General features: G+C 49.5%; 1 protein-coding gene across 1 annotated transcript in view; it reads left to right on the top strand.

Annotated features, from left to right (window-relative positions):
* The window catches only part of LOC147662826 (la-related protein 4B-like), a 317319-nt gene that overhangs the window by 222241 nt on the left and 67907 nt on the right, over window positions 1–27171 (top strand). Inside the window, exon 10 of the mRNA XM_086950884.1 lies at window positions 8051–8156. Within this exon, the coding sequence (XP_086807010.1) occupies window positions 8051–8156 (106 nt within the window). The remainder of the gene's footprint in view (window positions 1–8050; window positions 8157–27171) is intronic.

Genomic DNA, 27171 nt, shown 5'->3' with positions numbered 1-27171 from the left:
TGCGAAGTGCTTGGGTGCGGCTGTGTGTGTCCCCGGGGAAGCCGTCTCATTCTGGGCTGCCACACACGACAAGGAGGGGGCGGGGGAGGGGGGGGGGGGGCGGCGAGATAGCTCTGGATTTGAGCAGGGCAGCAAAGCAATTCTCTAGTACTAACATCTATCACACGCCCGTCCAGCCAGAATAATTACCCAAATCCATCTGACGAGCAGCTTAGTGATTGTTATCGAACACTGTGATCACAGAGTTGTCTGGGGACGTGTCTCCTTCATTTGTATATTTACTCCAGTACTGTTCCTGGAGACATATGTGAGCAAGTGATGCTCAGTGCGCAAGTGGACAGGACGAAACGAACGCCTCCCTGCCAGGGAATGCATAATAATAATAATAATAATAATAATAATAATAATAAAGGAGTTTATAAAGCGCCTGGTGACGCCTCCCGGCGTCTAGTCTAAGGCAAGGGGGTAGGAAACACTAAACTTCTGGGAGGGCACAGGAAGCTCTGGGAACGTGCCACGGTCACTTGGTTTGTGTGGGTGGGGCTGGTGGGCAGGGGGACCAATTATGTGGCAGCTTTGACTAAATTATGCAGGAACTTCTCCGCCAGGTGTTAGAGAATCCTACAAGCTGGTCCACACAGACTAATTCAAACGATTAGCACAACACAGTATGCCAGCGCTTGTCAAGACTTGCTGTGCTCAGTCTGACGTGAAATACAGTCACCATCAGATGACCCATCATAGATTGCAAATGTAGCACATGAAATCTATGAACAGTAAATGTAAGAACATGAACAAAAAATAACAGCTGGCGTAAGTTAACAAAATGGTAAAGCTTCAAGCCAGAACCCCTGCAGATCCAACACACGACTTTCAAACGTGTGCTGTTTCAGTGAGTGGGTTAACTGTGTGTGTGCCCGGGGAAGCTGTCTCATCCTGGGCTGCCCCACACGACTAGGAGGGGGCGGGGGAGGGGATGGGAGATAGCTCTGGATTCGGGCAGGGCAGCTAAGCAATTCTCTAGTACTTACCTGTTTTTTCATATAAATACAGACAAAGTAAAAATTGTTTTACGTCTGTATTTATATGTAAAAATCAGTTTAAACGGAAAACCGGGAGCCCTAATTACAATGCACCAGATCTAACACAGGATGAGGCATACCAGTCTAGGCTATCAACACCAGGTGACACCAATGGGTTTACACAGCTCATTCATAGAGCAGCTACTTACCATGGAGTAGACCTGCATACTGATCCAATAGAAGAGGATTTTCCTATGGATACACTGTTAACAGCACATAAAACCACTACCACACTACCAATACGGAATGGAGTGGTAAGACATGCACCAGAAATATTTAATGACCTGGTCAGGGCCAGAGTAATTAACCCCAGACTGGAAAAAAAATATAAAGCAGCTCCTTCTGATCCTGCATACATTAAAGGACAGTTGCCACTAGATTCGCTGGTAGTGTCAAAAGCGAGAAAGAGAGCCAACTCGCAGACAACAGGGGATGCTCCACCCTCTGACAAAGAATCAAAGCTTCTAGATGCCTCAGGGAAACGCACACTATCACAAGCTGCCAATATATGGAGGATTGCTAACACTCAAGCTCTTTTAGCAAGATACGACAGAGCTCATTATGATGAGCTAGAGTCACTTATGCAACACCTGCCAGAACAATATACGGTTAGGGCTGCTGATTTAATACAAGAGGGAAAAGTTATAACTAATACCTCCATAAGATGCGCACTAGACACTGCAGACACCGCATCTAGAGCAGTAAACACAGGGGTTCTGTTGCGTAGGCCTGCAGGGCTTAGAATCTCTGGATTCAAACCAGAGGTACAAGCCAGTATACTAAACCAGCCATTTGACCAACAACATCTTTTCGGTCCAAATGTAGACAGTGCTCTAGAAAAGATGAAAAAAGACAATGATACTGCAAAATCAATGGGCGCTTACAAACACAAGCCCATAGAACTTCCTTTCGTCGCTCCTCCTATAGGGGTGCATCAAAAGGCTTCCAAACGGATAATACCTCCTCTACTTACAAACAGACCAACCAAACCTCACCCAGTAAGGGATACTATAGAGGAGGGTATAGAGGAAATAACAATAAAGGCAGAGGCAACAACAATCGCAACACCTCTACTCTCAAACAGTGACTTCCCTTCCATCCCCCCAGACCATTCCACTCCGGTTGGGGAAAGATTACAACAGTTCCTACCTGTCTGGAACTCCATCACCACAGACAGGTGGGTGAGACAAATAATTGTCAGGATATTGCCTGGAGCTCACTTACACTCCTCCGACAATACCACCCAGACAACATCCTATGTCACAAGAGCACCTCTTATTACCAAGGCAAGAGGTAGAATCACTACTGCAAAAGAATGCAATAGAACCGGTACCAAAAGAACACCAAACACAGGGATTTACTCCCTTTATTTTCTCATACCCAAAAAGGATGGGTCTCTCAGACCAATTCTAGATCTAAGACCACTAAACCAGTACATACATTCAGACCATTTTCATATGGTGACATTACAACAGGTTTTACCGTTACTAGAGAAAGGAGACTTCCTTGCCACATTCGACCTCAAGGACGCCTACTTCCACATTCCCATTCATCAGTCTCACAGAAAGTACCTAAGGTTTGTGCTACAAGGTCAGCGCTACCAATTCAAGGTGCTCCCTTTCGGAGTGACAACAGCACCTAGAGTATTCACAAAGTATCTAGCAGTAGTAGCAGCACACTTAAGAAGGGACAACATTCATGTATTCCCATATCTATACAACTGGCTAATAAAATCTAAGTCATACAACCAGTGTGTACAGCACACGCATCAAACAGTCTGCCTGTTGCACAAGTTGGGGTTCACAGTAAATCAAAACAAGTCACATCTACAACTGTCCCTATCTCAGCAGTACCTAGGGGCCACGATAGATACCTCCAACTTAATAAGAATACAAGCTATGCAGAATCTCATCCAAAAAACACTCACTACAAGCTTGAGTGTTCATGCAGCTAATAGGAATGATGGCATCTTGCATTTTCATAGTGTCATACGCAAGACTACAAATGCTCCCCATACAAGAATGCTTGGCAGATCAGTGGAATCGGGCTCAGCAAGAGATAACAGATCTGGTGGTGGTAGACGACCGGACGCATCGCTCTCTGCAGTGGTGGAACCACAAAAACCTTTCCAAAGCCCCGCCGTTTATAGAGCCAGTTCCACAAATAATACTGACCACAGATGCATCTCTCACGGGATGGGGAGCGCACTTACAAAGCCACACAGTACAAGGAACATGGACAATGAAGCAAAGAGTACTCCACATAAATGATCTGGAGTTACTAGCAATCTTTCAAGCTCTAAAATCGTTTCAACATTACATTACATATCAAACAAGGCTGTACTAGTCCGGACGGACAATATGACAGCAATGTATTACATTCAAAAGCAAGGAGGAACACACTCCCTACAGCTCTCCCGGCTGGCACAGAGCATATGGAGGTGGGCCATTCCTCAAAACATTTTTCTGTTAGCAGAACATCTACCAGGAGTTGACAACCAATTGGCAGATCTGTTAAGTAGTCAGAGACAACAGATACACGAATGGGAGCTTGATCCTCAAGTTCTTCAGCCGTTGTTTCAAATGTGGGGACAACCAGAGATAGATCTGTTTGCCACACAAATCAACTCCAAATGCCTAAGCTTCGCCGCCAGGTACCCACACCCATTATCCAAAGGCAATGCGGTATGGATGAACTGGTCAAACAAATTTGCGTACGCTTTTCCACCTCTCCCACTAATTCGATTAGTGGTACGCAAACTAAGACCTCTCTCACATTGATTCTAATAGCACCAACGTGGGCGAGACAGCCATGGTACACAACGCTACTCCAACTCTCTGTAGAACCACACCACAAACTAAAACTCTCCCCACATCTACTAACACATAACCATGGAGAGATTATGCATCCAGATCCAATGCAGCTCAATCTAGCGATTTGGCTCCTGAGGTCTTAGAGTTTGGATATCTAAATTTACCTCCTGATTGCATGGATGTCATTAAAGAGGCAAGACGTCCTACCACTAGAGCATGTTATGCAGCAAAGTGGAAACGATTTGTTGTCTATTGTACAAATAACAACGTTAACCCTTTAGATGTTTCAATACAAAACATCATATGTTATCTCTTACATGCAAAGATCTAATTTAGCATACTCTTCAATCAGATTACATCTCGCTGCTAAAGCGGCATATCTCCAAAACTGACAACATTTGTCATTGTTTAGGGTACCTGCAATCAAAGCGTTTATGGGAGGACTTAAAAGAATAATTCCTCCAGGAATACCACCGTCTCCAGTATGGAATTTAAATGTTGTGCTCACAAGACTTATGGGTCCACCATTTGAACCATTGCATAAGTGTGAGTTACAGTTTCTTGCATGGAAAGTTGCCTTTTTAGTAGCAGTTACATCACTACGAATAGTGAGTGAGATCCAGGCATTAACAATTCAAGACCCATTTATACAACTTCCATCATAATAAACTGGTTCTCAAGACAAATCCAAAGTTTCTGCCAAGTCATTTCACCATTCCATCTCAACCAATCCATTGAGTTGCCAGTATTTTTTCCACAACAGCAAACGGTTGCAGAAAGAGCTCTTCACACACTAGACGTAAAAAGAGCAGTTCTATACTACATAGATAGGACAAAACCTTTTCATAAAACTAAACAAATGTTTGTGTCTTTTTCACCTCCACATAAAGGCAATCTAATTTCAAAATCAGGCATTGCCAGGTGGATTGATAAGTGTATTCAGATTTGCTACCAAAAAGCAAAACACACTTTAACCATTCCTCCTAGGGCTCATTCTACCCGTAAGATAGGAGCATCTATGGCATTCTTAGGAAACATACCATTAGATGATATCTCTAAAGCAGCTACATGGTCTACTACACACACATTTACAAAACACTACTGTGTAGATGTACAAGCAAAACAACAAGCAAGTGTGGGCCAGGCTATGCTAAAAAGATTATTTCAAACTACTGCGACAGATGTTGGTGACCGCCGCTAAGGGAGAAACTGCTGTGCAATCTATGCAACAGTGTGTGGTCTGCAGGCCATATGCCTCGAACGGAAAATGCTACTTACCAGTATGCATCTGTTCTTGGCATGTAGGGCTGCAGAACCACACACGCCCACCCGCCTCCCCGGCTGCCTATATCTTTTCCAGTATAATCTTATTTAGATACACAGTGCATGGTCATCCTTATCTGTAATGATACAACTCCATCATTTGCCCAATGGCAAAAACAATCTGAGGATGGAGTCGATGCCCATGTGCACTACGGTCTAAGGGAGGAGTCACCCAGCAGACAAAGACTCTTCCAAGACAACAACAAAATGTAATCATCCGGGACCACCATCAGATGGTGATCTAATGTAAAGTGTGTGGTTCTGCAGCCCTACATGCCAAGAACAGATGCATACTGGTAAGTAGCATTTTCCTTTTTGTTTTCCCCCGTATCAATACATAATTATTCATTAGGAAATGGTTTAAAAAGTGGTCCACCTTTCTAGGGTTATCCGCCCGCACGAAAGTGAATATTAACGAAGATATGAAATCCTTTGACTGAAAATTGTCGATTCCTGGTTATCATACTTTTTCTTATTACACTTTTCTGCATCTACACTTTTTTAAAACAACAACCTTTTCTGCTTTGGAGAAATTATTTGAAAATGTTCTTATGTTCCGTTCCTTCTCCAGTGACTGTTCTATAACTAATCATTATTTCTAGCATATTGACACTGGGTCAGGTTGCCTTGGTAGTCTCTTGTTCTGAATCTGGTTCCAAAAGTGGTCCTGTCCAGTTTATGAATAAAGACTGTGGGTTTATAGAAGTGAAAAAAGTCCGGCAACTCAGGCCCTCCTTCTGTAAGACACCGACATCTGTCCCTTTGAAGAACTTCCTTCTGTAAAGTCCTGCCTCGAGTATGAACTGATAAAGAGGTAAGATGTTTAGTGTTTGAGGAGTGCAGTGACTGAATTTGCAAATTCTACTTGTGCGAGACCATCCTAATGACTGAGAATGTACTTATGACTTGGACTGGGAGCGAGACCTTTATTTTGAACGTGACCTCTTGTTCTCTCTGATACATAAAGCTTTACCTTCTGCTCCCAGATTGCTTATGGCTGCATGAGTGTGCATTTATCATGTGACTTTGAATCCTGACTGGATCTCATGCACCAGAAGCACATGCCATGCTTCTCTGTGTCAAATATCTGCTTCCCGCAGTGGTGGCACGGCTTGAATCCTGTTGTTTTCCTGGAGCACTATGACAACTTTAGGAGTTGTCGCGAAACTGTCAAAGTTGGGAAGAGACCTCCGCATAAACCTCGAAGGGAATGGAATGAAAGTAACTTACGTCAACAATCGGGGGTAGCATTTATGTGCACCTCTGCTCTGTCACTTCTGGGATGTTTTGAAGTTACCATGGAGCATTAAGAACCCCTACCTGTAAGCAAGGAGCATTTCTGATTGAAAAAAACCTTTGGATCCTTTGTGGCACCCTGAAATATTCTAAAGGTGAGGAATCTGCAATTAGATTGTGTCCGCCAGGAAGAGTGTTACCTCAGGTAAGTAACTTGTTTTTTTTTTTGTTTTTTTTTCAGCAAAGGTTCAGTATTTTTACCATGGGATTGGCTGAGGAATGATTTTAATAACTTAAAACATTATCCCAAAGTGCTCAATTGCCCTTTTAGATTGAAGTACATTTTCCTTTCCATTCCTGAATTTCTGAAGCAGTAGGTCTGCCGGTAAATATGTTCAGAGCTATTGTGGGCAGATGATTACCATATAGGAGGGAAGGGAAGGCTGATGCACTTCACTCAGTCTTTCAGAGAACTTCTAGTAATATTCTCAAATATATGGATTTCAAAGTTTCTTTGATGTACTTATGGCCCTCCTTTTATGGGAGTGTGACCAAGCTCAAGGAATACACTGCATGAAATGTTGAGCAGCTGCAACAAGTGTGATGCAAAGTAGGTTGAGCTAAATAATGCATTATCTAGACAAAAGGAATTCTGAAGCTAAAGGTTGACATATAATAAAGGTTTAATGTAAGCACACACTCACGGTTAAGACATTGAGAGAGATTGCTTGTGAGAATCTGTGTAGAAGGTCTTGTTTGTTGGGCAAAACTGCTGCTATGAGCCACTCTTGAAGGAGGCTTATTTGAAATACAAAGAAGTTTGTTACCACTGCACTGAACTTTTCTTGTGGAGTGAGGTCCTGTTGTATAGAAGCAAAAGAAGCGCCTTTGCACAGCCTAAGTAAGCATCAGTCCTTGGTTCTACATAGACAAATTAATCCGCATTTGCAGAAGGTTTTCTTGCCAGATCTCTAGTGATACTACTTATGTGTGTGTTATCCTATTTGTTATCCTGTTTGCTAATTTCTTACAACAAAATAGGTGACAGATACGTCACTGTGGTTTGTGGAGGTTTGTGGAGGCCATCTATTAGTGGTGAAGATCTGAGGGCTGTGGTGACTGGCAGTAGTCCAGTTCCATATAAATCTAGTGGAGCCATGGGCCATCTGCCTGGTGTTGTTTGTGGGGGATGTCTGGGGTGAAGAAAGGCAAGGCGGTGCAGAGAAGGGCTCAGAGGTGGATAGTCCTCTGCATTCATATCTGCTACAGAGTGGCCAAAAAGCACCAGCTGAAGGGTCTGAGAACACATTCCACCCGAACTCAGACTGCCACCACTGTGTTGGCATGCCTAGTACCTGTCCTTAACATCTGTCAAGATGCAATATGGGCATCAGCGTATGCACTTTTACAAAACTCTACTGCCTTGTGTTACGAAAACTTCCAGATCCAGTCTGGAGACTTGGGAATATTCTAAAGGTGAAGAATCTGTGGTTAGAAAGAACACTATCGAAGGAAAGTAACTTGTTCATTTGTCCACACATGAGTGCTTATGACCAGCTTCCAATCTCGCTCAGTATGATTTTTTTTTATCCATAGTGATTCTCAGAGTTTGGAAAAATTAAGAGAGACACAGATTTCAGAAAGACTTTCTGCCACTCTTATTACTGCTAGCAAATCTGTGCAAGTCAATGGAGCTGCAACTGTAAGTGAACTTTATTTTTCATTCCCAAACATTTGAATGTACAAGTATGCTATTAAATTAGTATTAGTGATCTTGGTGCATAGTGTAGCAATAGTATGCCTAGTTTAAGTGGAAGCAGGCTATGCAGCAAAAAAATCAGTCTTTTAGAAAGTATTGTTTTCCAGAAATGTCTGAAAAGTTATTTTTCATTTTATTATTTCTTAATACACTTTTTATTTAAATTAGGTTCTGCCTGATTTCACTTGTATAGCTTCATATCATAGATTTTCCCCATTCATGTCAATGTCTAAGTTTTGATGGCGTTGGAGTGGGCTTTTTTCCAATCATTAACTTCTGTAGAACATACCCATTCATCCATTGGCTTGAGACTTTTCAGGTTTCGCCTGTCGAAAGCTGCGCAGCAGCGTTTCGCGCAGGCGAAATCTTATGTGAAAAGTATGTGCCTTAGTTCCGCCTCTCAATTCCTTTGGCTAGCTCCATAAATGGAGGCTAGCCATTGGAAGATAGAGGCGTCCGTCATTCTCCAAGGCGATTCGTGGGCGTTCCACAGATTTTTTCTCATCCAGCCCCTTTTAGCACGTCATTGCGGCGGTGCGGCGGTGGGCGTGTACTTTTTTTTTATTTTTTATTTTTTTTTACACCAATGGTTGTCTTCATTATTAACTTTGTCCCTGTCCCGCGTGGCTGTATCCTGACCACCTTCCCACTGTCCGTCCCCCCTCCCGCTATCCTTGTCTATGTTGCCGCCCCCCTCCTGCTGACATTTGCCGGTTCCCGCCCCTAACCCCCCCCCCCCCCTGCTGTGTCTCAGCACGGCGCCCACTTCTATTTCAACTTCAGTGGCGCACACACTCAACAATGGCGCCTATGTCTCACAGCCACTCAACCCCGGGTACCCTGCTGTTTTTACTTTGCAAACTCCATCTATTTCACTCACTGAGCTACGCACGTAAACAAGCACCGTGACTGTCGCCTGCACGAGCTGTAGCTCGCACCGTAAGGAGAGACTTCGCCATGCGCCTGCTTTTCCCTTCGTGAGCTGTGCCAGTGAAAGCGCCTGCCGTGAGCGTCTGCGGCGTGTATCGCTGTGAGGCCCGTCCCGATCTCCTTGACGTGCCCTGCAGCTTTGCCCTGCGCAGAGTATGTGCACCCTCTTCTCAGGACCTGTGCGTGTATCCCGAGTGAAGAACTGCCCAGCAACGCACCGTCCCCGCCGACTACTGTGAGCTACAAGGAGGAGGACACCGCGACGCACGGCATTGACCCCCCAGATTGCCCACACTAAACCCCAAGACAAGGTAATGACCTGTGCGCTTGCCGAGTAGTGGAGCGAGTGCACGGAGAACTGTGCGCAGAGTATCTGGCCCGTGAACCCTTGGAGCACAGCGTACCCCCCCTCCGGCATAGCCAGCCGAACACGTCACCCGGCATGCCTCATTGTGCACTTTAAAACTGACTTGCCGCTTACGCCTGTGTATTGGAGGCTGGTACGCCTCATAGTGCATTTTCAACTCAGTGGCAACGTTCGCCTCTGCACCCGAGGCTGGTACGCCTCCCTGTGTCCTCCGAGCTACCTCACCACGTCCTGCTGTGGACCCGAGGCTGGTACGCTTGTTATTTACTCGTTGCCCACTCAAGATAGCTCTGGCGGTGACCTCACACTCACTAGCGCTGTGCTTAGTGTCTCAGCACAGCGCCTGCTTCTATTTCAACTTCAGTGGTGCACACACTCAACAATGGCGCCTATGTCTCACAGCCACTCAACCCCGGGTACCCTGCTGTTTTTACTTTGCAAACTCCATCTATTTCACTCACTGAGCTGCGCACGTAAACAAAAATGGTAAAGTCTTTACAGAAGAAACATTTCTACAGTGAAGTGTAATTGCAAGTAAAATCCAAACAATGCACTGCTGCTTCATGCGCCATGGTATGTTTTCTAGTGCCAGACTTTCTGCCTCTCTCTGCATGCTACAGAATATCGTTGTGTACATTTACACGCCTGGGGTATTAGGGGTGGTTGATGAGAATCTCTCACTACTTCAAGCATTAGATATTGGAGCGAACGGGACGCTCTGCAGCCCTCTTCTTCGGCAGCAGTTTACATTTTCTAGAAAAACCTTCTTTGGAGACTTGCATGTGCCGACAATCATTACGTTTTATATTTGAAATTCTTTGAGGTCGGATGTCATTCGGTGCTGTAAAGATATAAGATAAGGTTTATCCACAGTACTGTAATCACCAGTACAAACGCAATGCTTAATCGTGCCTAATAATTCCGTCTGCCCGTTTGTCTATAATGCTTGCATTTGATTATGGGGCCTTCACGTTTCTCACTTCCTGCGAGGATCCTTTAACTTAAGGTCTGAGAGAGCTTCTAAAAGACAGGAACACTTTGGCATATTAAGCGTCTGCTGCTTGTTTATTTTTCATGTGTGCTTATTTGTATAGTGCATAAACCTCCAAGTGCACATGTTAACGTTTTTGAGTTATGTTGCTAGCTGGTGAAGGCTTCTTCCGCGTTAACTCCTTGTAGATCATGGAAATATGTGCTGTCGTCTGTAAAATTACGCAGGTTCTAATCCCTGTAGCAATTCAGGTGATCAGTGAAATTTGCCTGTAGGTTGCATGTTTACATCTGCGAGTTAATGCGCCTGCTGCAAAGATCTGCTTGGTACCCTGAGGTAGCTGATTCAGGCTTTCATCCTTCAGCAGTGGATAACTTGTATCATAAATTAGGTAATGATAACAAACTATCTGTAAAGGAATTAAGTTTCTGCGTTCGCTCTAAAAATTAATTTTATTAGTTTTTGTGTAACACTTTTAAATAACTCCATGTGTTTCATCTAGAAAGGGGGGCACCTTTCCAAAAGGCTAGGAGGGTCGAAATATGCGATTGGCTAAGCGTATTGACGGGTACCAGTAGTCGATAGTTTGCCATTAAAATTTCAAACATTGCACAGCTCTACAAATCCTTACGTTTTATATTTGAAATTCTTTGAGGTCGGATGTCATTCGGTGTGTGGCTCAGGGTGTGTATGTGGCTCTTAGTGTATGTGTGTGTGTGGCTCTTAGTGTATGTGTGTGTGTGTGGCTGACTCTGGGTGTGTGTGTGGCTGTAATTGCTGTCTGCTGAGCTCATTTATAGGGTACAATAGGTCTCACATTTGCAAGAGATTAAGCTAATGGCAATGTAATAAACAATGCCATTTATTTATATGCTTTCAAAACCAACACATAAATAATAATTTTGTCATTTACAATGCCAATAGATCAAACTTTTCAAAAGGCGAAACCATTGCATTGCAAATGCTTGTTCAATTATATCTTTGCTCAGCCAATAGGAAGTATTGCATTTTTAACTAATGGTATTGGCTTACTGCGCTGTGTTTTTCCACCGTGATTATACTACTTGCTTTCAACTGCATTTAGGAGATATTTGCCAACAGGCCTTTTCCTGGATGTGTTCTACATTTCGGCCACCACCACCCTCAAGGAACAAAAATACTTGCCACTCAACCTTTATTTTACTTAGAAGCAAAAACAGGACTAATTCAAAAGCGAAGAATGTTTTCAGTCCAGATAGGTTTTCATTTCTTGAATCTGCCTGGCTGTAAAAATCCTGCCTTACATACATTAGCATATTAAATCCAGTGCAATTGACTTTGCCATTGCCTGTTGTTGTTTTTTGTTTAAATCACCATACTTAATGAAAAGACAGTAAGTACCCCCTGAATATGTCCCCACAGTTACCTGCCACCTCTTATGCTAGCAAGCGCAACACTGACATCTTTATTTATGAATCAGCAGCAGTGAAGCCCTTGAGAATTGGGAGTTAACCTGAATCTCATTACATAGTTTTTTTTTTTTCAACAAGTCTATATTGAGACGCATATTTTGTATCATTTAAAAATCTGCGGGGTGAACTCGAAGCATATTGCCCTAAAAAAATAAAACCTTTTTGGGAAAAATATCATTTTTATTGCGTTACATCTACCCACTATTGTTAGGTGCAGATTATGTAGTCTATTGAGTTCCTTTTGGGTGTGTTTCATGAGTGGTTCCAGGTTGACCTTGACCGATTTATCTAGGTTAACCGTTATATTAACCCCTAGATATGTAGCGTTTTCCACTATCCTATCGTCCCTGTAGGTGATTTTATTGTTAACTATCTGCGTTTTATCCTTATTCAGCTTATACCCAGAGATATCCCCAAATTTTTTAGCCTCCTCTAACATAACTATTACAGCTTCTCCGGGATCACTTGTAACCAGCGCAATGTCATCCGCATAGGCTAGAGTCTTGGTGTTACCATTTGGGGTTTTAATTGGTGGGATTGCCTGGTTAGTTTCCAATCTGTGTATAAAAGTATCGATAAAGATTGCAAATAATAGGGGAGAGCAGGGGCATCCCTGTCTTGTCCCTCTAGATATGTTAATTTTCTCTGACATCGCCCCGTTAATCATTACAACCGCTTTGGGATTTGTGTATAGCTTGCGAGTGGCATTTATGAACTGTTCCCCAATTCTACTCTTTGACATTGCAGACCATAGTGTTGGACAGGCCACGTGAAGGGCTTGCTCCCTCCCCGCACGACCGGGCCCGAGCCCGGCTCCTCAGGTGTGACACGCAACAACCACCCGTTTCCCGTCTCATATGGGACCCCTGCCCTTGGACATCTCCACATCATGGACCCGAATCACTACCGGCCCCCTCGCCCGGCTTGGGTGCCATCTTGGACACAGCACCACGAGGCCGCGTGGCTTCCGATCGACCCTAACCCTGGGCCTGGCCAGGCCCCGACATCCCGGCACCACCATCCACCCAGGAGGTGAGCGGCCCACTTGGCAGGTCAATGGGAGAAAGAGGTGTCGATGGCTCTCCCCCGCCAGGTGCCGATCGCCCCCGGCTCCCCCGGGCACTGGCTCCACCCCCCTGCTGGGTGTCTGGACTCCCTCATCCCGGACCTCCCGACCTCCAAGTGCGAGGGTCCGGACATCAAAGGGGACCAGACCTATAACTGGGGCAGCTCCAGAGCAGGAAGGCAGTTGTATCCTGGAGTCGAGAGACGCAGTGAAGAACTCATCCTTGACGGACTACTGGCGCTGCCGTAGTCCTGCCTTGCGAACTATCGTCCTGCCTGCTGGCGCTGCCGCAACCTTCTGAAACCTTCATCGTCGTCGGGACCTGCTGGCGTGGCCGCGGACCGTTTGTAACCACCACCTTCATCGGGGCCTGCTGGCTCCGCCGCGGACCGTCGCTACCTTCAACCATCCCGGGACCTGCTGGCTCCGCCGCGGCCCGATCATCTAGAACGCCGAGCTCGAGGATTGTGAGCTATTTCATCTACCAGATTGGTAACAAGACTGTCCCGCTACCCTTTTCCCAATCAAGAGACTAGAACCGAGGGGACCCCTGAGTCCAGACCTCCTTGTACCATTTCACCGTACTTAAAGAATTGCTTATAAAGAACGTTAAACCTTATCCTTGTGTGGTGTACATCTGTGGGGGGGAAGTTACTCGTCTGTACGATCGCGGGAGACGGCTCTCCCCGGAGACCTCTCCCCTTATTCTCGGCCGACCCTCCCGGTCCGTCTAACATTGGTGGCAGCGGCGGGATCCGAATCAACGCGTAATCGTACAGAGAGTAGCTCACCCCACGACGAAACCACAATGACAACCAAAGAGCGGATCCACCGAGAAATTCCAGATGGAGAAATTGGAAGAGTACAGCCATCGTGAGTTGAAACAATTCTGCATTGAACTAGGTATCGCTACCACCGGTCTGAGTACTAAGGACGATTTCAAGCACGCCATTGAGTCATGGGCGGAAACCGGGGCCGTCAGACCCCCGGACCAAAATGTCGCAGCAGCAGAGAAACACCACGGCTCCCGAGGAGCGAAGAACGGGTCTTTCGCAAAACGAAATCCAAGAACGAGAGAGAAACAGACTACATGAACTAGAAATGGCCCGGCTCAAAATGGATGGCGAACTCAAATTAGCCGAACAAAAACTGAACCTAGAACATCTACGGCTCCGAGAAGAAAGGGAAGAAAAACAGAGACAAAGAGAGCTCGAAGAGAAGAGACTGGCGTATGAACACGAGCGCAAACTAGCAGAGATCGAATTACGTAAGCAGAACAAAGAATTTGGGGTGCCCGAGCAACCGCGCACCCCGGGAGCAACAGAAAAGAAAGTACACATCCCCAAGGATGTCGTTCGAGAATATTTCCGAGATGACGACATACAGCAGTGGTTCAAGGCCTACGAGATCGCTATGACCTCCCACCGGATCGATCGAAGCGACTGGGGAGCCGGTGTATGGGGGAGGTTCGTCAATGAGGGCCGCGATGCCCTGTTACAGCTCCCAGACCATCTGATGACCTCCTATGACCACATGAAAGCTACCCTCCTTACCCGCTATGGGCTCACACCCGAAATGTACCGCCAGAGGTTCCGAGACTGCACCCGGATCCCGGGTACAACTTGGGTGGAGTACGTGAACTATTTCAGCCGAGCCTTCGAGGGTTGGATCAAGGGGAGCAATGTAACGACCTACGAGCAACTCTTCAATCTCATGGTATGGGAGCATCTATCTAACAACTGCTTCGTCGAGCTCAGGCAGCACCTCCTCGACAGTAAATTGACTGATCCACAACAGCTCGCCGCCGAGGCTGACTGGTGGGAAATCACCCGAGTGGGCCGAAATGGGTCGCAGGAACAGAACCGGAACCACCCAGGTCAGCACCGTCCCCGAGGAGGAGGAGGGGGCCAGGGACGAGGAAGAGACAACGCCCCGGCCGCTTCCGCTGCCAACACGCCACCCCCGGCCAACCGGGGCAACACCCCGGCGCGCCCGGGGTACAGAGCCAATGTCACGTGTCACCGATGCCAGCTAGTCGGCCACTACGCAAATGACCCGAATTGTCCACAGAGCCAGACTCCGAGACCCGCCCAGATGGCTGCCGCCGCCCTGGGGGAAGAACAAATCTCCGAAGAACACGAGGAATGTGAGCAAGAACACCAAGAATGGGAACCCGCCGCCATGGTTCTAGCGTGCCTAGGAAGAAAAGACATGGTCCCGCGGGCCCCCCTACCCGCCAACACCCGGAAGTACAGTCAGTGGGTGAACATTAATGGACGCAGGGCCGAAGCCCTACGTGACACCGGGGCCAGTGTGACAGCCGTCCGCCGTCCGCTGTCACCTGGTGACCCCAGAACAGATCCTGCCGAACGTTCTCTGCCCTGTCCGTTCAGCCGACAATTCAGAGAGTCTATGTCGGATGGCCTGCGTCCCCTTCGAGTGGGGAGGAGTCTCCGGCATGTTGAAGGTGACGGTCCGAGATGATGCCCCCGTAGACTGTCTCCTGGGAAATGATCTGGAGAGTTCCCCGTGGGCCGCCGTAGAGAGAAGACAGCACCTGGGGATGTTGGGCCTCCCGGACTGGGCGTGCGTAACCACCCGGTCCATGGCCGCCCATGCCATCCCCCGACCAGAAGAACCGGAATGGCCGGCACCTCCTCCCCCGGTCGCTCCAGTAGAAGACACCGACCATGCCGACCCCCCAGAGCACACCCCCGAAGGGCTCACCCAGCTCCAGGACCTTCCCGACCTGGCTCAGTGGCGTCAGGAAGGGGGGCCCACCCAAGAACAGTTTCGTCAAGAGCAGAAGACCTGTCCCTCCCTCGAGGGACTCCGCCAACAAGCCCTCGCCCAGAGCGCAGGGGATACCTCCGGAACCCATTGGGTCTATTGGGACAATGACCTGTTGTACAGCGAACAGAGAATCGCGGAGTTAGGGGCCAGTGGAGTGCTAGTGGTGCCCCTCCGCTTTAGAGACTTTTTGTTAAACCTGGCCCACGATGTCCCCCTGGCTGGTCACCTGGGTCAGGACAAAACCTACAGTCGCCTGGTGACCCACTTTTTGTGGCCCAAGATGAGGAACGACGTACTCCAGCACTGCCGGTCTTGCCCCACGTGCCAGGCCAGCGGGAAGAGCGGCAGTAAGCTTAAAGCACCTCTGCAACCTTTCCCAGTGGTCACCACCCCGTTCGAGAGGGTGGGAATAGACATTGTGGGGCCCCTGGACCCCCGTACAGCACAAGGACATTGGTTCATCCTGGTACTGGTGGACCACGCCACCCGCTACCCCGAGGCTGTTCCCCTGCGAACTGTGACAGCCCCGGTGGTTGGCCGGGCCTTGATGGGGATATTCTCCCGGGTGGGCTTCCCCCGAGAAGTCGTCAGCGACAGAGGCACAAACTTTATTTCAAAATACATGAAATCCCTCTGGCAACAGTGTGGGGTCACCTACCGATTCACGACCCCCTATCACCCTCAAGGAAATGGACTAGTTGAGCGGTTCAACCGCACGCTCAAAGGGATGATTGGGGGGTTGGAAGAGCCCCTCCGTCGCCAGTGGGATGTGCTACTGCCGTGCCTCCTCTTTGCCTATCGAGAAGTCCCCCAGAAGTCCCTCGGCTTCAGCCCGTTCGAACTCTTATATGGACACCCGGTGCGAGGGCCGCTCAGCCTAGTCAAAGAAGGTTGGGAAATGCCCCCTCTGAAGAACCCTCCAGATGTCTTCAAGTACCTCCTGTCCCTACGCAACCAGACCAGACGGTTCAGAGAAATGGCTAAAGCAAACTTGGAGGCCAGTCAGGAAGACATGAAAAGGTGGTACGATCAAAATGCCTCCTCCATCGAATTTGAACCTGGCCAACAGGTATGGGTGATGTCTCCCACCGAACCATGCGCCCTGCAAGACAAATGGACAGGGCCCTTCAAAGTGGTCGAGCGCAAGAGCCCTGTCACCTATCTCATCGATATGGAATCTTCACGGAACCCCCTCCGGGTCCTCCACGCCAATAGACTAAAGCCCCACTTTGTGCGCTCGGAGCTCAGCCTCCTGATGGCAACAGACAGCGGAGCCGAGGAGGATTCCGAGCCACTCCCTGATCTCCTACGGGCTCGAGAGAAGGACGGCTCCGTGGACGGGGTCCGACTCTCGGAGGCCCTCACCCTGGAACAGCGTCAAGGCTGCCGAGACCTCCTACTGCAGTTCGCCGCTCTGTTCTCCCTCACCCCAGGGGTCACCCCCTGGTGCTCACACGATGTAGACACTGGAGACAGTCCCCCTATCCGACATCGGGCCTACCGCGTACCAGATCGGGTACGGGCCTGCATCCAAGAGGAGGTGTCCAAGATGCTCACGCTCGGGGTCATCGAGCCCTCAGACAGCCCCTGGGCCAGCCCAGTGGTACTGGTCCCCAAAGCGGCCACCCCCGGCACCACTCCTGAGCTCCGGTTCTGCCTCGACTACCGGGGCCTGAATGCGGTCACCAGAACAGACGCACATCCCATTCCCCGAGCAGATGAACTAATCGACCGCATGGGAGCTGCCCGCTACCTCAGCATCTTCGACCTGACAGCGGGCTACTGGCAGATCGGTCTCACACCCCGGGCCCAAGAACGATCTGCCTTCTCCACCCCTGATGGCCACTACCACTTCAAGGTCATGCCATTCGGCATGAAGAATGCTCCAGCAACATTCCAGCGGCTAGTAAATCAGGTCCTGGCGGGACTCGAAGAATTCAGCGCCGCCTATCTGGACGATATCGCTGTGTACAGCCGCCACTGGTCCGACCACCTCAACCGCCTCCGAGAGGTTCTGCAGGCCCTCCAACGAGCCGGCCTCACGATCAAGGCCAGCAAATGTCAGATTGGCCAGGGGTCCGTGACCTACCTCGGGCATCAGGTGGGAAGCGGTCTGGTGGCCCCGCTGCAACTCAAAATCGCTGCCATCCAGTCGTGGCAGCCCCCCATCACCCAGACCGAGGTCCGCGCCTTCTTGGGACTCACAGGCTACTACCGGCGGTTCGTGAGGGACTATGGCAGCATTGTGGGGCCCCTCACGGAACTCACCTCCAAAAACCAACCAAAGAAGGTCAACTGGACCCCAGACTGTCAAGCGGCCTTCGAGAAGCTGAAGGCCGCCATGTGCTCATCCCCTGTGCTCCAGGCCCCCAACTACAGTCGGGAATTTATCGTCCAAACGGACGCCTCCGACCATGGCATTGGGGCAGTCCTGTCCCAGCTGAACCCCGAAGGACTTGACCAACCAGTGGCTTTCATCAGCAGACGTCTCCTGGCCCGAGAGCAACGCTGGAGCACCATCGAGAGGGAGGCCTTCGCAGTGGTGTGGGCCCTCAAAAAGCTCCGGCCTTATCTCTTCGGTACCCACTTCCGGGTACAGACCGATCATCGGTCCCTGCAATGGCTAATGCAGATGCAGGGGGAAAACCCCAAACTATTGCGTTGGTCCATCTCCCTGCAGGGGATGGACTTCACCGTGGAACATCGGCCCGGACAGGATCACGCCAACGCAGATGGCCTGTCCCGCTTTTTCCGCCTCGACGAGGAGAGTCCCCAAGAGGATGGGTGACTCTCCCCGCCTTCAGCTGGGGGGGACGCATGTTGGACAGGCCACGTGAAGGGCTTGCTCCCTCCCCGCACGACCGGGCCCGAGCCCGGCTCCTCAGGTGTGACACGCAACAACCACCCGTTTCCCGTCTCATATGGGACCCCTGCCCCTGGACATCTCCACATCATGGACCCGAATCACTACCGGCCCCCTCGCCCGGCTTGGGTGCCATCTTGGACACAGCACCACGAGGCCGCGTGGCCTCCGATCGACCCTAACCCTGGGCCTGGCCAGGCCCCGACATCCCGGCACCACCATCCACCCAGGAGGTGAGCGGCCCACTTGGCAGGTCAATGGGAGAAAGAGGTGTCGATGGCTCTCCCCCGCCAGGTGCCGATCGCCCCCGGCTCCCCCGGGCACAGGCTCCACCCCCCTGCTGGGTGTCTGGACTCCCTCATCCCGGACCTCCCGACCTCCAAGTGCGAGGGTCCGGCCATCAAAGGGGACCAGACCTATAACTGGGGCAGCTCCAGAGCAGGAAGGCAGTTGTATCCTGGAGTCGAGAGACGCAGTGAAGAACTCATCCTTGACGGACTACTGGCGCTGCCGTAGTCCTGCCTTGCGAACTATCGTCCTGCCTGCTGGCGCTGCCGCAACCTTCTGAAACCTTCATCGTCGTCGGGACCTGCTGGCGTGGCCGCGGACCGTTTGTAACCACCACCTTCATCGGGACCTGCTGGCTCCGCCGCGGACCGTCGCTACCTTCAACCATCCCGGGACCTGCTGGCTCCGCCGCGGCCCGATCATCTAGAACGCCGAGCTCGAGGATTGTGAGCTATTTCATCTACCAGATTGGTAACAAGACTGTCCCGCTACCCTTTTCCCAATCAAGAGACTAGAACCGAGGGGACCCCTGAGTCCAGACCTCCTTGTACCATTTCACCGTACTTAAAGAATTGCTTATAAAGAACGTTAAACCTTATCCTTGTGTGGTGTACATCTGTGGGGGGGAAGTTACTCGTCTGTACGATCGCGGGAGACGGCTCTCCCCGGAGATCTCTCCCCTTATTCTCGGCCGACCCTCCCGGTCCGTCTAACACATAGGTACTGCCAGAAGACACTATTGAAGGATTTCTCTGCGTCTAATAATATGAGCGCCATAGGGTCTCCTGCTACCTCTGTTATGTCAGAGTGTGATCACCCTCTGTCCATGGTCAGTGGTGGATCTTCCCGGGATGAATCCATGCTGGGGAGGTGAAACAATTTTATGTGTGATCGGTGCAAGTCGACTAGCTAATAATTTTGAGTAGATTTTAGAATCACAATTTATTAACGTGATGGGGCGATAGGATCCCAATTTCCTTGGATCTTTGTTTTTCTTTGGGAATACTACAATTTTTGCCCGAGCCCATGATCCAGTCGGATGCCCTCCTTGAAAGACATGTGTTATTAGATCTCTTAAAATTCCTTTTAGTGGTTTAAAAAATTTAGCATAGAATTCTATTGGTATTCCGTCCAGCCCGGCAGCCTAGCAATTGTCAGTAAAATTTCTTCCCACTGTGGTGTTTCATCTAGACTATCTTGGTCTTCCTGTGGCAGCTGAGATATTATAGTCTGCTCTAGGTACCTCTCGATCTCATCTTGCCTTTTATTAGTTTCCTTATAAAGCTCTTGATAAAAGTTTTGCAATCCAACTCCTATTGCTTTCGGGTCTTGTTTGAGGCCCTCTTTAGGGTCCCTAATCTCCTTGATCACGTTTGCCGTGCCTTGCTGTCTCGTGCGGACTGCAGTTGATGTCCCACTTGCTCTCTCAGTTCGTAAGTGTTCTCTTTATTCATTGTGGCCTTGCACACTTCCTTTTCTGTGAAGATATCGTTAATTCTGTTTCTTGCAATAGCCACCCTGCATAGCGCCTTTTCTATGTCCTGTCTAGCTTGTACTGCCCTTATGAGTTCCTCCTCTGCTTCCTCCAATTTCCCCTGCAGCATTCCTATTTTTTGTTTAGCTTCTCTATTAGATTTAAGCGAGCATGTAGGGTTTCTCCCCTTATACCTGCCTTGATAGTGTTGCATACTATTTCTATTGGTGCGCTACCCACATTGACCTCCAGAAACTCAAGTATCCACTTATTTATAAGTTAGCAATATTCTTCATTTAGGAGTAGGGCCCTCTCAAATGTCCATATGTTTTGGTCGTGTTGTATCCCTTTACTGTCGACACTCAGAATTAGGGGGTTATGATCTGAAAGGACCCGAGGTAGTCCACTAGGTATTTTGAGATCATGGTGCTAGAGACAAACACATAATCTAGCATAGCGAGTTTGGCATGTGGGTTAGAAAAAAACGTAAATCCTGGATTGTTAGGGTGTTTCGCCTGCCAGCAGTCCCATAGCACACGAGTGGAGCATAGTTTTTTGAGTGCTCGAAATACCCTCGGTTTCCTCCCATTATATGCGAAACCAGATCCCGATGACCAGTCCGATGGTAAGTGCAGGTTAAAATCTCTGCAAACAATCAAAGGGAGTGACCAGTGAGCTAATTCATTCGTTATAAATCCTAGTATGTCTGTATCATCGGTGACACTCCCGTCTATGGAGCATATAGTAATTTTTTTCGCATCACTATACTGGCACTCCGTGACTGCCCACAGCCCAAGTTTGTCGGCAGCTGACCTGGTGAATTGCAACCCCCTCCTGTTACCAGAATGGCCACCCCGTGTCTTAGTTTCCTTTGTTGTGGCTACAATCAATCTATACCCGAGGGTTTTCAAGAGATGCCGTTGGGACCCCTCCACATGTGTCTCTTGGAGACTTATAATATTAGGCCCTATTGATCTTAATCCCACTGCCACTCTGTCTTTTTTCGGGTCATTGAGGCCACAGATGTTGATAGATAATATGAGAAGTTGGCCTGATATATGATGCTCACTAGTTCTAGTGATCACCTTGTATCAGTCCAAACAACCCTTATGGTGATTGGTTGTAAGTCAACCTTATAGACCAGCTATCCTAATGGTAGCATGGTCAAAGCAGTCTTAGGCTAAACTCTTTTGGCATGTGAAGCCAGCTATTTTACCACATATAACCCCTTGAATACCAAGTGAAAGGACACCACACAGGTTGTTATGAAAATAAACAATATATTTATTAACTAACATACACCTCTGAGCTCTTTGAGATCAGAGGGCTAAGCACATGACAATCTCTTAGGAAAAATGTTTAAGTTGCACAAATTACATTGGTGCCCTAGGGGCACAACAAACCATATACTAAGTAAGTGGAATGTGAAAGTCGATAAAAGGAATGGAGCTGTCCAGAGGCTGTAGGATTGCTGGGACCACGCTATACTAACTCTAGGTAGGTAATAGGAGGCCCACGAAACGCGTGTGCAGAGTGTTAACTCACACGCGAGATGCGTAACAGTGTCTATGGACAGTACATTTCAAGAAAAAGGTGAGTAGGGACAATCCTGACTAGGTAGAACTAAAACGACTGTGGAACTGGACACTAGGAGAGTCAAGCTACCCTTGAGCACCGAAATGCTCGTGTTACCTCACCCACAGGCTGCGGGTGCATAGGTGCCAAGTCCTGTCGGGTTCCGGCGTTGAAGTCTGTGGAGCCTGGAGGAAAAGATGCTGCAGGCGATCAGGAGGAAGATGTCCGGTGTGATCCAAGGGTGGATCAGTGAAGAGAAGAACCTGAAAGCAGAGGAGACAATGTTCAAAGTCACTAGCGAGTGACTGGAGTGGAACCAGGAGTGGAACCAGATGTCGTCGTCGCAATCAGGTGAGGGTGGACGCTTGTCTCTGCAGCCACGTGGACCAGGTGGTGTCTTCGACGACCAGGATGGAGGCACGAGTTGTCCCACGCAGGCTCTCGCTGTCTGCGGTGTCGGCTTCGGTGAGTGGAAACGGCGTCTGGAGTGGACCAGGAGGGTCCGGGGTGCTCCTCTTTTGGAAGGGAGCAAGGGCCAGGATGGAGCAACCAGACCAGCAGTGAAGATTTCGGAGTTCGTCGTCTAGGAGGTCACTAGCCAGCCCGCAAGTGACCAGACAACGCGTCGAGCAGCAAACAAGCAGAAGGGCCCCACGCAGATCTCGTGGATGCTGGAGGGCTGGTCTTCAATGCAGGAGCTGCTCGGGGTCGGGGCTACTCAGTCCCCAAAGCACTTGGACGAGGTTACCTCAGACGTCGTGCTGGAGCGAAGTGCTGCTTCTTTCAAGATGGCCGGTCCCACGTGTCTCGTCGCACCCACAGATCTCAGCTGTGCTGCAGATGTAGGTAGAGGTCGGAGAGGTCTGGGATTCCGGGTCTCGTCGGGCTCGCAAGTCTGGATCCTTGAAGGAAGACGACAAAGGGAAGTCGCTGGACGCTGATGGTGCCGGTTTGTGCAGGGTGGACACTCCTTGCCCACAAGGGAGATTTCTTCAGTCTTCTGTGGAGCAGAACGTCGAAGTCCAGAGTTTCTTCTTGTAAAGTTGTTCAGGATAATCTAATTTGGAATGGGACCAACTCCTACCTTTATCCGGCTAAAGGGGGCTGTACTATGACTAGGTCCCTCCTCTGGGTGGGACCAGGAAGGGGGGTGGTTACACCCCCTATCCTTTGTCCGGTCTTGAGCCAAAGCCGGGGCTGGAGTGCCCCCGGAACTGGTTTAGACCAGAGTATGCACAGGGACACCTTGTGTGCACCAGGCATGTCTCATTCCTTTCAGCCCTGTCCTACCTAATACACAAAATCCTGTCTGGGGTGGTGCTAGCACCTCCCAAGGCAGGAAACCCTTTGTCCAAGCCTCCGTCGCTGGAAGGACTCCCAGCAGCAGGAGGTCAGACTTGTGTCTGTGGTGGCAGCATCCATTTTGGGATGCTGAGGCTCAAGTTAACTTTAACCGGGGTTCACAGTTACATAAGTTCAAGTTCAGGAATTTGTATAGCGCACTACTCACCCAGAGGGTCTCAAGGCGCTTGGGGGAGGGGGTGCATTATTTATCGAATAGCCAGGTTTTAAGTTCCTTCCTGAAGGAAATGTGGTTTTGGGTAAGACGGAGGTGAGTGGGGAGAGAATTCCAGGTTTTGGCCGCCAAGTAGGAGAAGGATCTTCCTCCCATGGTGGATCTGTGGATGCGCGTAACTGCGGCGAGGGCTTGATTGGAGGATCTTAGTTGGCGGGTTGGTGTGTAGAAGGACAGTCGTGTGTTGAGGCATTCGGGTCCTAGTTTGTAGAGGGCCTTGTGTGCGTGGGTGAGGAGACGGAACGTTATTCTCTTGTTGATGGGAAGCCAGTGGAGGTCTTTCAGGTGACCGGTAATGTGAGCTTGGCGCGGGATGTCCAATATGAGTCTGGCTGATGCGTTTTGGATGCGTTGGAGTTTTTTCTGTAATTTGGATGTGGTTCCGACGTAGAGGGTGTTTCCATAGTCCAGTCGGCTAGTGACCAGTGCGTGGGTGACAGTCTTTCTTGTTTCGGTGGGATCCAACGAAAGATTTTTTTGAGCACACGAAGTACGTTGAAGCAAGAGGATGAGATGGCGTTGACTTGTCTGGTCATTGAGAGGGAGGAGTCTAAGATGAAGCCTAGGTTACGTGCGTGGTCTGTGGGTATGGGTGCCGTGTCCAGGGCCGATGGCCACCATGAGTCGTCCCATGCAGAGGGGGATGAACCTAGGATGAGAACTTCAGTTTTGTCTGAGTTAAGTTTTAGGCTGCTGTTTTTCATCCATTCGGCTACTTCTTTCATGCCTTCATGAAGATTGGTTTTGGCGGTGTTAGGGTCTTTGGTAAGGGAAAGGATCAGCAGGGTGTCGTCAACGTAAGAGATGATGTTAAGGTTGTGTTGTCGTGCGATGGGTGCGAGGGGACTCATGTAAACGTTGAAGAGGGTGGGACTGAGTGATGATCCTTGTGGTACTCCGCAGATGAATTCGGTGGCCTCTGATTTGAATGGGGGGAGTCGGACTCTCTGGGTTCTCCCGGCGAGGAACGAGATGATCCAGTCCAAGGCTTTTCCCTGTATGCCGATGTTGCTGAGGCGTTGTATGAGGGTGCTATGACAGACAGTGTCGAAGGCGGCTGAAAGGTCGAGTAGGATGAGGGCAACTGTTTCTCCGTTGTCCAGAAGTGTTCGGATGTCGTCTGTCGCTGCAATAAGGGCGGTTTCGGTGCTGTGTTTGGCCCGAAAGCCTGACTGTGAGGAGTCGAGGGAGTTGTTGGATTCAAGGAAGGCGGCGAGCTGTCTATTGACGGCTTTTTCAATGACTTTGTCAGGGAATGGGAGGAGGGAGATGGGGCGGTAGTTAAGTTCAGAGGGGTCCGCTGTGGGTTTCTTCAAGAGGGCGTTGAGTTCGGCGTGTTTCCAGCTTACTGGGAAGATAGCGGAGTTGAAGGAGCAGTTGATGACATCACGGAGATGGGGTGCGATGATGGAGTCTGCTTTGTTGAATATGTGGTGGCGACAGGGGTCGTTTGGCGAGCCTGAATGGATGGAGTTCATTAGGCGGATGGTGTCTTCAGTGGTGATTGGGTTCCAGGCTTTAAGGATGTTAGAGGGCGGTTTAGGTTCGGAGGTGGGTGGAGTGGACTGGTCTTTGGAAATGTTCTCAAAGCTGTTATGTATGTCGGTGATTTTGTTGTAGAAGAAAGAGGATAACGAGTCGCAGAGTTCTTGGGAGGGAGTAATGTCGTTTGAGGCTGTGGTGGGGTTGGTAAATTCTTTGACGATGTTGAATAGTTCCTTGCTGTTTTGGGCGTTGTTGTCGAGTTGATCCTTGAATGCTGACTTCTTGGTGGATCGGATCAATTGGTGGTGTTGGCGGGTGGCTGTCTTGAAGGTGGTCAGGTTGTCGGTGGTTGGATTTTTTCTCCATGTTTTCTCGAGATTACGGCATAGTTTCTTGGATTTCTTAAGGTCCTCGTTGAACCAGGGGGCCTTTTTGCTACCCTGTTTGGTTTGGTGGTTTTTCAAGGGTGTTAGTTCGTCACCGCTGTGAGTGATCCATTGTTTGAGTTTGGTGGCCGCTTGGTTTGGGTCCGATGAGAGGGCGGGAGGGTTTTGTTTGAGCGATGTGAGGAGTTGGTCGGTGGTGGTTTTGTTCCAGTTTCTTCGTGGAATAGGTTGTGGGGGGTCGTGAGGCGAGGTAGTTTTGTAGCTGAAGTGAACACAGCTGTGGTCCGTCCAATGGAGAGCTGTGGTGTGATCGAAGGAGATGTGCTTGCTGGAGGAGAAGATTGGGTTGAGCATATGTCCGGCTAAAAAGGTGGGGGAGTCAACAAGTTGTTTGAGACCAAGATTCGCCAGGTTGTCCAGAAGGGTGGTGGTGTTGCAGTCGTTTTTCTTTTCCAGGTGGAAGTTGAGGTCTCCCAGTAGAATGTAGTTCTTGGAGGCGAGGGCATGTGGGCTGATGAAGTCAGTGATGTCTTCGCTGAATTGTTTACGGGTTCCTGGTGGTCTGTAGATGAGGGTGCCTCTAAGTGTGGTCCTGGGGTGGGTGTGGATCTGAAAGTGGAGGTGTTCGGCGGTTGCAAGGTTATCGTCGAGGCTGGTCGTGATTCTGATGGTGTTTTTATGGACGATGGCGATGCCTCCTCCTGTTTGGTTGGTGCGGTCTTTTCGGATGATCTTGAAAGCGTCCGGGATGGCTATGGCGATGTCGGGCGTTAAAGAGGCGTTCATCCAGGTTTCTGTAAGAAAGGCGATGTCCGGTGAAGCAGTGTCGAGTAGGTCCCAGAGTTCAGTGGCGTGTCTGTGGATCGAGCGGGTGTTTAGCAGGATGCACTTCAGGTGAATAGGGTCGGAGCTGTGTTTGGAGTTAGTGAGTTTGGTGGGGGTGTTGATGCAGGCGAATTTGCAGGAGTGGCCGGCGAAAGGACTGTGGGTACGTCCTGGGGCAGCTTCGTAGCATTGTGATGCGCGTCCGGGGTTAAGGGCTAGGAGGGTGGCGGCGTCATACGTAATGCGGGAGGAGTGCGGTTTGCGGGGGCCTGGGGGTCTGGCGCTGGGCGCGGTCCAGGTGCAGACGGGCTTACCTTTGGCACACCTTCGGAAGCATAGGGCGCGACCGCTGCGTGTGAACACTGCGCGGAAAGAGCATCTGTCATATGTAGACAGTGGAAGGGGAGGGGCGAGGGAGAGGCAGCTGGGAGGCGGGAGGGGGGGGTGGAGAGCCGGAGAGGGCAAAAACAACAAACAAAGTAAAATGGCAGACAGCCAAAAGCGATGCAGGGTTGGGAGACAAGATGGTGAAAATGCTAATGTAATGACACAGGCAGGCACACAGTGAAAATAAAGGCAGCACAGATTACAGGAGCATTGCAGCGCGCTATGGGCGACTCGCGCTACGGTGATATGCTAATTAGTCAAATCTAACACGTTTAAGGCGATGTCTGGCGATCTGGCGTACGATGCTGAATACAATATTATAATATGCGTCTACAATGCAGGCAGAGGGCTTGTAATTACGATACCAGTCTGGAGTCGGGTCAGGGAGCAGCGTGAGGAGGAGCGACCGTGTCTGGGGCAAGCAGGACGGTCACAGAGGACTCGTGGGAGAGCGGAGCCTGACGATCTGTGGGAGGGAGGGGCAGCTGGGAGGCGGGAGGC

This window comes from Lissotriton vulgaris, unplaced genomic scaffold (genome assembly GCF_964263255.1).
Source record: "Lissotriton vulgaris unplaced genomic scaffold, aLisVul1.2 SCAFFOLD_1812, whole genome shotgun sequence".
Classification (NCBI taxonomy): Eukaryota; Metazoa; Chordata; class Amphibia; order Caudata; family Salamandridae; genus Lissotriton; species Lissotriton vulgaris.
The sequence above is the reverse complement of the archived record's forward strand: the minus strand, read 5'-3'. Positions and strand labels throughout refer to the sequence as shown.